The following is a 13,011-nucleotide window of genomic DNA, read 5'->3' as shown; positions in this document are numbered from 1 at the left end:
AAAGAAGAGTAGCTATGGTAGTGGTTGGGATCTTAATATTTTCCCCGAACTATTTATTTTGAAAAATTTCAAACTTAGAGTTGTTTATGGAGTGAACATTCATAAAATCTTCACTTAGGTTTACCAGTTAATATTTTGCCACATTTTTACTGCTTGCAATTGTTTCTCAGTCTCTCTCTTTCATATATATGTATATTATATTACATATGTATTTGTTTTTCTGAGCCATTTGGAAATAAGTTGTAGACATCATGACACTCCTAAATATTTCAGTATGTATCTCCTAACAACAAAGAAGTTTTTCTGCATAATCACAAGACTGTTACTTTATGCTTAAAATGTAACTGTTGATCCTAAAAGTCCTTGATTGTTTTTTAGTGTGGTTTTACTTTTTGATCAAGGAACTGGTCAAGGATCACATATTGTACTTTGTTGTCATGTCACTTTAGTCTCCTTTAATCTAGAACAGTCACCCACTTTTTGTTTTTGGCTTTTATGACACTAACATTTTTGAAGAGTCCAGACCATTTGCCTTGTAGAATGCATTTGTCTGATTATTTCCACATGGTTCAAGTTAGACATTTTGGCAAGAATAGTACATGGATGAAATGATTCAATGGAAAGTTCATAACAAGAGGCATGTTATGATGGGTGGTTCCATTGTTGGTGATGTTAAGTTTGATCACTTGGTTAAGGTGATCACAATCGTTTTAGAATGACTACATTAATGTTGCTACCAACAGCAAACTTACTAAGTGAAGTTCATCATTTCTTTGTTGGTCCTCCATATCCACGGTTTCCACATCTGTGGATACAGAGGGCTGACTGGAAGTGACTTGAACATCTCAGTTTTTGGTATGGGAGCGTGTCTTGGAACCAGTCCTTTGCGGATACCAAGAGACACCTGTAGTTCTTTTTACCCTTAGAATGTTATGCCAGGTAAAGGCTTAGAGTCTGGGTGCTGTGTTCAAAAATGATTACTTGAAATGATTTTTCTCTCTGTGGTTGTGTTATCAATTTGATACAAACAGAAACAAATGGAGCTATGTATTACATTTTTGGATTTTCTTCTTTTTTGATTGACTTTTTTGTTTTTTGAACATGCAACATGGTTCATAAGTCAGAACTATAAAAGTATATAAACACTCAGAAGTTTCACTTCCATTCCCTGTCCCTTTCACCCTGTTCCCACCAACTCCTATACATGATCATTTAAATTTATTTTTGGTTTATCCTTCTGTTTTCCTCTTTACAAAAATAAACAAATATAAACATATTCTTCTTTCCCTTCTTTTATATCCAAAACGTAGTGGGATGCTAATATTTTGTTGTAAATGGGTTGAAAGTGAGCATAAAGCAACAATTGATTCTGGTCTGAAATAAATAAGAGCCAGTAGAATTAACCAAAACTTATGCATGACCTTGCCTGCCTACCAGCAGTCTATTTGTCCTTCAGGATGCAGCAGTCACCTTTTGTGGGAAATGTTCTTGAACCCTCTCCACTAATTAGGTACCCTTTGTCCTTTTATCACTGCTGTACCCATTGTCTGTTACAGCACTCGTAGTATGGTTGGGTAATTTTTGGTTTACTTATCTTTCCCTCCACTGTACCATGTGCTTCTCTAGGGCAAAGTCTGTCTTTTATCCATGTATTCTCCATGGGCAGCAAATCGCCTAGTGTAGAGTATTAGCTGCTGAACAAATATTGGATGTGGAGTAATCTACACTTCTGTATATGTTCAATGGTTAGTAGTAAAAATTAGCAGAAATACTTCTGCAGAATTTTATCTTATACTCAAATTAGCTGGACTAACTTTTATATTGATATAAATTCATATGAAATACCTAAAATTGTTGTATACATCAGCAAGTGGAAGAAGTAGGAACGTGTTCCATTTTAAGAATGAGCTGCTCAAATGTCCTGAATTTCCTAAGCATAAAGCCTCTTGATGGCGTCTAATATTTGGGGTCCTTGGGCCATTCACAGTGATCCTGAGCTTGAACATATGTATATGTAATGAAAGATGAAGATACTGCTTTTTGTTTTATCCCTGCCTCCTGTGGAATGCATGCTGTGAGGAAGTAGGAGTTGTCTTGGAGTACACACTTTTTTGATATGTCTTGATTACGTCCACCTCTTCCATTGAGCTAGAGATGCTGGTCCTAGGGATATGGGGGAAGAAATTCATTACTTTTAAGCTGTTGGTAGAAACAGTGGAGAATAAGCTCAGATACTTGCTTCATTTCCTGTCCCCTTGAATATATGTAAGGGCTGTAAATCAGTAAATCTCTGAGCTGCTTTTTTTAAGTCTTACAGAGCTTTATCATGTACCGTCCATCCTCAGCCCTTATTTCATTTGGCCTTTGTTTTTCTCTGGTGCAGTTATCAGCAGATAGGATTTACCTTTCTGGCTGTGATTAGTATCTGTTTCTATTTTAGGCAGTGCTGATGCAGTCACGGGAACAGGTTTCAGAAGAGCTGGTGAGGTTACAGAAAGATAATGACAGTCTTCAGGGAAAGCATAGCTTGCATGTGTCCTTACAACAAGCAGAAGACTTCATTCTCCCAGACACTATAGAGGTAACTTATTTTCTATAAGATCAAAAATGTAAACAAGTACATTTTCTGAAATGGCTACAAATTCTTTTTAAAAAGGTCTACAAATAACAAATGCTGGAGAGGGTGTGGAGAAAAGGGAACCCTCCTACATTGTTATTGGGAATGTAAGTTGTGCAGCCACTATGGAAAACAATATGGAGGTTCCTCAGAAAACTAAAAATAGAGTTGCCTTATGATCCAGCAGTCCCACTCCTGGGCATATATCCAGACAAAACTATAATTCAAAAAGATACATGCACCCCTTTGTTCATAGCAGCACTATTCACAATAGCCAAGACATGGAAACAACCCAGATGTCCCTTAGCAGATGGTTGGGGGCTTCTCTGGTGGTGCAGTGGTTAAGAATCTGCCTGCCAATGCAGGGAACGTGGGTTCAATCCCTGGTCTGGGAAAACCTGCATGCTGTGGACCACCTAAGCCCATGTGCCACAACTACTGAGCCTGCGCTCTAGAGCCTGCGTGCCACAGCTACTGAAGCCTGTGCACCACAACTACTGAAGCCTGTACGCTCTAGGACCCACGTGCCACAACTACTGAGCATTGTGCTGCAACTACTGAAGCCCACGTGCCTAAAACCTGTGCTCCACAAGAGAAGCCACCGCAGTGAGAAGACCATGCACCGCAACGAAGAGTAGCCCCCGCTCACCACAACTAGAGAAAGCCTGTGTGCAGCAACGAAGACCCAACGCAGCCAAAAAAAAAAAAAAGATGAATGGATAAAGAAGATGTGGTACATAATATACAATGGAATACTACTCAGCCATAAAAAAGAACAAAATAATGCCATTTGCAGCAACATGGATGCAACTAGAGATTATCATACTCAGTGAAGTTAAGTCAGAAAGAAATTCCATATGATATCACTTATATATGGAATCTAAATATGACACAAATTTATGAAACAGACTCACAGACACAGGGAACAGAATTGTGGTTGCCAAGGGGGAGGGATGGACTGGGAGTTTGGGGTTAGTAGGTGCAAACTATTAGTATATATAGAATGGATAAACAATAAGGATCTACTGTATAGCACAGGGAACTATATTCAGTATCTTGAGATTAACCATAATGGAAAAGAATGTATGTTTATGTATGTATAACTGAGTCACTTTGCTGTACAGCATATATTAACACAATATTGTAAATCAACTATACTTCAATTTGAGTGAAGTAAGTCAGAAAGAGAAAAACAAATACTGTATGCTAACGCATATGTATGGAATCCAAAAAAATGGTACTGATGAACCTAGTGGCAGGGCAGGAATAAAGACACAGATGTAGAGAATGGACTTGAGGACACAGTGGGAAGGGGAAGCTGGGACAAAGTGAGAGATTAGCACTGACATATATACACTACCAAATGTAAAATAGCTAGCTAGTGGGAAGCATAAGGAGATCAGCTCCATGCTTTGTGACGACCTAGAGGGGTGGGATAGGGAGGGTGGGAGGGAAGCTCAGGAGGGTGGGGATATGGGAATATATGTGTATACATAGAGCTGATTTCACTTTGTTGTACAGCAGAAACTAACACAACATTGTAAAGCAATTATACTCCAATAAAGATGAAGGAAAAAAAAAAGGACTCCCTGGCGGTCTAGTGGTTAGGACTCTGTACTTTCACTGCTGAGGGCTCAGGTTCAATCCCTGGTCAGGGAACTAAGACCCCTGCAAGCCGCGTGACGTGGTAAGCAAACGAACAAATACATACATACATACGTACAGGCTTTATTGGGATGTAATTCACATACCAAATAATTCAGCCATTTAAAGTGTACAATTCAATGGTTTTAAATATATTCTCAGATGTGTAGCCCTCACCACAGTATTTTCATCACCTCAAAGAGAAACCCCTTACTTTTTTTTTTTTTTTTTTTTTTTTTTTTTTTGCGATACGCGGGCCTCTCACTGCTGTGGCCTCTCCCGTTGCGGAGCACAGGCTCCGGACGCGCAGGCCCAGCGGCCATGGCCCACGGGCCCAGCCACTCTGCGGCATGTGGGATCCTCCTGGACCGGGGCACAAACCCGCGTCTCCTGCATCGGCAGGCAGACTCCCAACCACTGCACCACCAGGGAAGCCCACCCCTTACCTTTTATTCAGCCCTTCCTCCCCAAGGTTTAAGCAACTACTAATCTTTCTGTGTATAGGTTGTCCTTTCTTTCCTATGAATGGAATCATATAATTTGTGGTCTTTTGTGTCTGGCTTCTTTCACACATCTTAGTGTTTTCAATGTTCATCCATGTCATACCATGTATAAGTACTTCATTGCTTTTTATGACCAAATAATATTCCACTATATGGATATTTTGTTTATCCATTTGTCTGTTGATAGATATTTGGGTTGTTTCCACTTTGGACTATGAATAATGTTGCTATAAACATTCATGTATAGGTTTTGGTGTGGACATATGTTTTCATTTCTCTTGGGTAGAAACCTAGGAGTGGACTTGCTGGGTCATATGAGAACCCTGTTTTATCATTTGAGGATTTCTCCACATCCTCAGTAACACTCATCGTTATCTCACATTGTGATTATAGCTATCCTGGTGGGTGTGAAATGGTATCTTATTGTAGTTTTGATTTGCATTTCCCTAATGGTTAATGATATTGAGCATCTTTTCATGTGTTTATTGGCCATTTTTATATCTTCCTTGGAGAAATGTCTATTCAGATCCTTTGCTTACTCTTAAATTGGGTTATTTGCTTTTTATTTCCTTGAGTTACAAGAGTTCTTTATATATTCTAGATACAAGTCCCTTATCAGGTAGATGATTTACAGATATTTTCTCCCATTCTGTGGATTGTCTTTTTCATTTTCTTGATGGTGTCCTTGGAAGCACAGAAGTTTTTAATTTTGATAAAGTCCAGTTTATTTTTTTCTTCTGTTGCTCATGCTTTCAGTGTCATATCTAAGAATCCTTTGCCAAATCGAAGGTCTGTATTATTCTTGCAGGACCAGATTGAGAGTGCACCAGAAATTAAATATTTGAAGGGGGTCACCATGCTGGCTCCTTGTGATATTTGTTTTTCTATATAGCACTTAGGGCACAGCACACTCAGCCTCCTTCTGTCTACTGATAATTTTTATGGCATTTGCTCACTTCCATTCTTTTGTGGTTGGGAGAATCAGGGCTGCAAAACCAGAAGTTTCCTGAGACATTCATAAGTATCTCCTTAACTTTTTCCAGACTTTATATTCATATGTTTTATTTTTTTATTTTTATAAATTTATTTATCTTTGGCTGCGTTGGGTCTTTGTTGCTGTGTGCGGGCTTTCTCTAGTTGCGGCGAGTGGGGGCTACTCCTTGTTGCGGTGCATGGTCTTCTTATTGTGGTGGCTTCTCGTTGCGGAGCATGGGCTCTGGGCACACGGGCTTCAGTAGTTGTGGCACGTGGGCTCAGTAGTTGTGGCTTGTGGGCTCTAGAGCTCTCAGGCTCAGTAGTTGAGGCTCACGGGCTTAGTTGTTCCGCGGCATGTGGGATCTTCCCAGACCAGGGCTCGAACCCCTGTCCCCTGCATTGGCAGGCGGATTCTTAATCACTGCGCCACCAGGGAAGTCCCTCGTACATTTTAAAACCTTTCAACTTCATGAAAAGTATCATCTTAGGCGAAACCCAAGTAAGCACTACAAACAGTATAGGCAAACATGAGATTTCATAGAGCAACTCTCAAAATGAAATAGAAAAAATATTTCCTGTAAGATCCTTCTGTTTTTTTTTTTTTTTTTTTTTTTTTTTTTTTTTGCGGTACACAGGCCTCTCACTGTCGTGGCCTCTCCCGCCACGGAGTACAGGCTCCGGACGCGCAGGCTCAGCGGCCATGGCTCACGGGCCCAGCCGCTCCGTGGCATGCGGGATCCTCCCGGACCGGGGCACGAACCCGTGTCTCCTGCATCAGCAGGCGGACTCTCAACCACTGGGCCACCAGGGAACCCCCCCCCTTTTTAAAAGAAATTTATAATTGTTCAATTTTTTAAAGTCAGACATTACAGAGATTTATAGTTTTGTAAGTAACAGTTTTTCCTAATCCTGTCCTGAAGATTCAACCCCTACTGTTTGGACCTCGTTCTTTTTTCCCATATAGATTTTAACATGACTCTTAGCTTTTGTTTTTATTTGCTCATTTACACAGGCTCCGTTGCCTACCCTGCCATTAGCCCCTTGCTCTCCTTCTCCTTTCCCTGCCCTCCCCCAGCTTGTGGTCTCAGCTCAGGTTACTGACACTCTGGAGAGCTCGCTCTCCTTTCTGAACTGGTGACTGAGCTCATCAAGGAGAAAGTGTTGGGGACCTGTCTATTTTTGCTGTCAGCATACCACTTCCCACCTCTGTTAAACTTTTCACTTGGCAGGAAAGGTTCCTCTCTGCATGTTCTATAAGGACTTTTTGTACCTAGATTTTAAAAAATTCCAAGAATCCTTGAAGGTTATAACCAGTCTAGCCTGTAAACCTTGATTCTGTAATAAATCTTACGAAATTTTTCTTGATACAGTTTTTCAAGAAAAACTGCCTTTTTAGTTACTGCCTTTTTTTTCCCCTGCTGTTCTTTTTTTAAAATTATTTATATTTTTATTTTTTTGGTACGCGGGCCTCTCACTGTCGTGGCCTTTCCCGTTGCGGAGCACAGGCTCCGGACGCGCAGGCTCAGTGGCCATGGCTCACGGGCCCAGCTGCTCCGTGGCATGTGGGATCTTCCCAGACCGGGGCACGAACCTGTGTCCCCTGCATCGGCAGGCGGACTCTCAACCGCTGCGCCACCAGGGAAGCCCTGTTCTTTAATTTATATATACATTTGGTAGTTATCTAAGAATCCCAGTTTTTACTTTAGAGTTGCTTTAAGATATAATTGGGAAGATTTTGGGGGGGGGCGTAGAGGAGGATTTTTAAAAGAAGACAACTATAATTTAGGGAAAAAATAAGATTTAAACTGAATTTATTACAGAAAAACAGCTGATCACCTTAGAAAGCCCCTCTTTGCCATACCTGCCTCTGGCCTAACAGTACTTTGCTTTTGTGGTAGGTGTTCAACAAGTGTTTGTTTGAATGAATAAATGAATAAGTAAGTACATTTTGTCCTCTTGGAGTTCATACTTGCTTCTGAGTTTCAGTCTTTTTGATCCTCATTCACTAACTCCCTTCAAATTTAAGCAGGTAATAGTGGAAGTGTCTAAGCTATTCATAGTGAATCCCACATTGTAAGTCACTTCAAATTTTAATTTTTCCATTTATGAAACAGTTTTGAGGGAAAAATATGTAGTTCACAATACACATTTTTCGGTTAGTAATGTTATTTCTTTAACATACTGAATAATAACATGGCATAACACCTGCCCCTTGAAGCCAAGAGTGGGTTGGAGTTCAAAGTCCTAAATTTTGAACTGTCTAGAACAACATCTGAAATTCTGGTTGCAGAAAATCTGTAGCTTTTTTTGTTTATTTTCTTTCACCCTTATAAACCCAATATCCATTTATTTCTTGAATCTAGGCACTCCGGGAGTTGGTATTAAAATACCGTGAGAACATCATTAATGTGCGGACAGCAGCAGATCACATGGAAGAAAAGCTGAAGGCTGAAATACTTTTCCTGAAAGAGCAGATTCAAGCAGAACAATGTTTAAAAGAAAACCTCGAAGAAACTCTGCAGCTAGAAATAGAAAACTGCAAGGAAGAAATAGGTGAAGATAAAAGTGATGTAGTTTAGAATTGAAGGCACTAAAAACTTTTTCTCTGGTTATAACAGTCTTAGAATGTAGAAAACAAAAAAGTATAGGAAAGAACTAAGTAAGGACTCAGTCCCTTTCTCTGGATGTTGATATATCCAGTGATTAGGAGTTAAAAAAAAAACCCCAAAAAACTCATCTTTTTAGGGGCTCTGGTGGCCTCTCTGGCAATTACTAATAGGAAATTCAGGACTTGAACCCAGACGCTGGGGAATATGAGTAGATGGGTGGCATTGCCTTGCAGAACTCAGAAGTGTTAACAGACTCCTGCTGGGATTAGCTCCCCCCACACCCCCCAGAGTTAGGTGTAGGTATTTGATGCAGACAGTTTATGACATGGTGTTCTTGTGTGGACTCTCACTTCTCCTGAGCTTGATTATGATGCTGATTGGTTGGGGATAATTTTGAGAAAGGGGTGTTGGTCCCTCACCCCCATTCTGCCCACTGTGTTCAGTACAGCATTTGACTTTCATTGCATGAGATTGAGCTTATAGGGGAAAGGGGTGTTTTAAGAAAAAATTTAAATGCAAAACAATGAATAAATGCTAACATGTCTCCTCCTTTTTTCCTCCTAGCTTCCATTTCTAGCCTAAAAGCTGAATTAGAAAGAATAAAAGTAGAAAAAGGACAGGTGAGTTTCATGAGTTTCAAATTGATTCTGTCAGCAGCCGGTATTTACTTATTGAATCCTACTGTGCTAGACTCAAGGAATAAAATACAGTTAGGACAGTTGCCTTCAGGCAACTCCTGGGAAAAATACAGTGGAATATGGGCGTGATGATGGTAGAGACCATTTAATGAGAGCCTGCTCTGTGCTGACTGGAGGAGATACAGGGAAGACTAAGATGTGACTTAGCCTGGAGCTTCCACTGTGGTGGAAGGACAGGCAAGGTGTGGTCTTGACATGATAGATACTTAAAGCTACAAAATACTTAGATACTTAAAGCTACAAAATCTTTTACAAACAGGAGGTGATGTTTTCTAGCTGGCTTAGAGTCTCCTTCTCTTAGACACCATGAACACCTTTTGGTAGATGACCCCATTCAGCTTACTGGCCTCGTTATTCATTGACTCAGTGACCTTTGCTGCTGTGCTGCCCTGCCTGGCCCCACTCCTGCCTGCACCTTGCCCCACTTCTGACATCTCACTCCAGGTTCATGCCCCTGACCCCTGTCTACCATCTTTCCAGCCCTTAATCCCATAGGTTCATCTGTCTGAGTACCTCATTCAGACCTTCAGTTCCTTAAACTTTTCCTTTTCTGCTGGTTTTTAGCAACTTCTTCATGGCTTTGCTTTCTTTCCTTCTAAGCTGCATCTGACATGGCTTGCCTCTTCAACTAGTCTCCCACTAACGCCTGCAAGCCCCCGATTCCTTGTTCTTGTGCTACCCTCACTTGGTACCGCCTAACCCCGGATTAATCCTGGTGTCCACCTTCTGTGCCTCGGCCCCCAGCTGCTGGTTCCACTGGAATGAGGAACACCGCATGGTCCTGCTGCCAGGTGCTGCTCAGTAGCCTTTCATTTGCTTAGTTGCTCCTTTCCATTCCTCGCGGTGGACGTTTCAGTCGCCACTCAGCTCGTCCCCTTGTGACGGCACGTGGCGGCCTTGTGCCCCCGTCGTGAGCAGGGCCCGCCTTCAGCTCCTCGGCTCCTCGGTCGTATGCTCTGTTTTGCTTCCCAGCCTTCTCTTTCTTGCTTCTTCAGAGGAAAGGGTGACCTGTTCTGCCTAGTCTTCTGTCACTGCACATGTGCTTTGACTGGGTCGCTCACATCTCCTGGCATCCTCTCTTATCTTCCCCTTCCAGTGTGGGCCTTGAACTTCTACCTCTTTGTCTTTTCCATTATGCATAACCAATCTCAGAGGTCTCCTGGTAAGAGGGGAAAAGTTTCTGTTTGGATTGTACTTCTTTCTCCAGCTACCAGTCCTCCTTCTTCCTTTTATACCCAGAGTTCTTGAAAGAGTCATCTCCACTGCCCGACCTCCCAGTCACTCCTCAGCCGCTACAGTCAGGCTTTGGCTCCCACTGTGCTATCAGGTTACACTGGCAGAAGTCGCCAGTGTTCCAACGTGTCCCATCTTCCCCACTCCCTCCGCCACTGTTTGGGTTGACTTCAGTGCTCATTCGGCTCATCGTAACAGCCTAACTTCTTTCCCTGCCTCCAAAATTGATCCCCTTCAAATTTCATTTTCATATTGAAACCAAGGTGATTATAAACTTGACTGTGAGCCAGTCTGGTTTAAAACCCTTCAGTAGTTCCCTTTATTTATATTCCTTAGCCCAGCTGGGATCTCCTGCCTCACCACTGCCTCTCCGGCCTCAGCCTCCAGGGCCCCAGAACTCTGTGCTGTAACATAGCAAGAGCTCACCTCAGTTCTTTAACTCATTTTTTTATACGTCAACTTCCTCTTTTTGGAGTATCTCCCTCCACCTTCTCCCCCTTACCACCCTTTAAGGGTCAGATGTCATCTCTTCAAGGAAGCCCTTCCCAACTTTTCTGGCAGAATTAAGTGCTGCTTCATCCATGTTCACATGGCATAGTTAACTTACATGTCTGTCTCTCCTGATTTTTCCATCCCCAGGCCTTAGAACATAGGAGGTGCCTAATAAACGTTTAATAAGAGGAAGAGTAGGTCTTGAAGAATCAATAGAAGATCCACAGATATCAAAGGGTAAGAAGAGCATTCCAAGCATAGCCAGTATCCAGGGCCTAGGAGGATGCGAGCTTGGGTGCATTTCTCCAGGCTCCTCCAGGCAGGTGTGCTGTGACCTGTAGGGAGTTTCTATGTGTTTCAGCTTTTCCCTTTTTCACAGTTGGAGTCCACATTAAGAGAGAAGTCTCAACAGCTTGAGAGCCTTCAGGAGATGAAGATCACTTTGGAAGAACAGTTAAAGAAAGAAACTGCTGCTAAGGTGACATTTTTGTTGGTAGTTTCATAAAAAAGCAGTGTGAAGAATGTAGAATCACATCTTCGCTGTTTTAAAAAAAAAAGCCTTGCTGCTTTGAAATAGCGCCACCTTCTGAAAGTTGGCAAGATTCTCCCCTTGCAGAAAGAAAATGGAATGACTTTATCTCTTTAGAGTTGGGTCAGATGTGCACACTGCCAGCTCTGGAGGTTTGTGTCACAGGCTTAACTGGCTTTTTAGGCGTTGAGCTAAAGGCCATGTACCAAACTTGGCACTGCCATAGCCAGAAGCATTGCTTTGGAAGTGCCATTCCATTTCATTGATTTATGAAATATTGCACTGAACCGTATTTGCTGCCTAAATTCTGATTAGTCCTGTTAGAATAAAAGTGCATGGGGCTAACTGTGGGGGAAGTTTGGTTTTGGTGGGCTGTGATCTAACCTTTAAGGGTAAAAATGTTGTTTATGTGTTATTTAATAGTCCTCTGTTTTTAGAAAGGCTCACCCACAGGGGGTCCTGCTGAAGTTTCCCTGTAAGGAAAACTGGGGATAGCTGGGGCTGCCTAAGGCATATTCATTAAGAATCTTCCTGGCAGATGCTTGACTGTTGTGGTTGTCAGAGGAAATCCTTAAAGATCCTGTCCTGTTGCTAGGACAGCAACTGATCTTACGGCAGCTGCTTTTTGATGATTAATCATTGTCACCAGGCTGCTGGGGGTGAGGGGTGGAGCACAGCACTTTCATTCATTTTTAATTTGGCTCTCATACTCAGTTCATTTTAGGACCTAGAACAAGTACCTTAGGCAATGTGCACCCTTGCCCTGTAAAGATAGAGTCAAAGGGAGACTAACAGGATATAGAAATATGATGGGCACCCACCTTTCCTCTCTAGTCGTAGGAAATGACAGGTGCCTAGATTTCCTGAGTGATTTGACCTATGGCTCTCCAGCATTAATCCTCATTCAAAACTTGTATTTTTTTAGGTTACTGTTGAACAACTAATGTTTGAAGAGAAGAACAAAGCTCAGAGGTTGCAGACAGAACTAGATGTCAGTGAACAAGTCCAGAGAGATTTTGTAAAGCTTTCTCAGACCCTTCAGGTGAGGCACTTGGGGAACCCCTAGACAGAACACTGAGGAGGCACTTTTGGGGTTCTTGGTACCCAGGAGAATTTGCTAATCCCTGACTGGCCCACTGACAATAGCTAGAGGATTACAAATTATGGCTGCCCCTGCCCCAGCTCCAAATGCCGGCCTGGTCATTTAAGCTGCAAACGCTTTTCCTCTTCCTTGCTGGCCCTTAAGGGTAAAATATAAAGTCCTTAGCGTAGCAATGTAAGACTCTTCCCAGCCAGGCCTATCCCTACGTTTTGTCCATCTCTCTGCCTTACATTTTATATTCTATGTTCTATAATTTTTAAAAACTACTTGTAGTTCCTTGCCCACAGCATGTGTTCCCTCTGGAAGCATGGCCCCCTTGCTCCTTTCTTCCAGGGCCCTGCTTAGCTTTGTCCTCCCTGTGGAACCCTCTCTAGGTCCCCAAGCTGGTATAGTGACATTTAGTATATTGTGCTAAAACTCTATATAAGCTTGTTCTTTTCCCCCAACTGAACTGTGGGTTCTCAGAGGTCAAGGATCAAGTCTCATTCATTTCCATAGTCTCAGCACCTTATACTGGCTCTGTTATGCAGCAGCTTTTGGGAATTGTTTTTTGGATTTAATTGTTCTTGCTGCCCCTTTTCTTTGAAGTGACTAGTCTCTGTTGAGTTC

General features: G+C 42.0%; 1 protein-coding gene across 2 annotated transcripts in view; it reads left to right on the top strand.

Moving 5' to 3' along the window:
- The window catches only part of RABEP1 (rabaptin, RAB GTPase binding effector protein 1), a 107,164-nt gene that overhangs the window by 91,198 nt on the left and 2,955 nt on the right, over nt 1-13,011 (top strand). For both annotated transcript variants that reach the window (XM_081218734.1, XM_081218733.1), the window contains 5 exons: nt 2,441-2,581; nt 8,103-8,292; nt 8,913-8,968; nt 11,151-11,249; nt 12,226-12,342. In XM_081218734.1, the coding sequence (XP_081074860.1) occupies nt 2,441-2,581; nt 8,103-8,292; nt 8,913-8,968; nt 11,151-11,249; nt 12,226-12,342 (603 nt within the window). The remainder of the gene's footprint in view (nt 1-2,440; nt 2,582-8,102; nt 8,293-8,912; nt 8,969-11,150; nt 11,250-12,225; nt 12,343-13,011) is intronic.

The sequence above is a fragment of the Mesoplodon bidens genome, assembly GCF_964165515.1.
Source record: "Mesoplodon bidens genome assembly, chromosome: 19".
NCBI lineage: Eukaryota > Metazoa > Chordata > Mammalia > Artiodactyla > Ziphiidae > Mesoplodon > Mesoplodon bidens.
The sequence above is the reverse complement of the archived record's forward strand: the minus strand, read 5'-3'. Positions and strand labels throughout refer to the sequence as shown.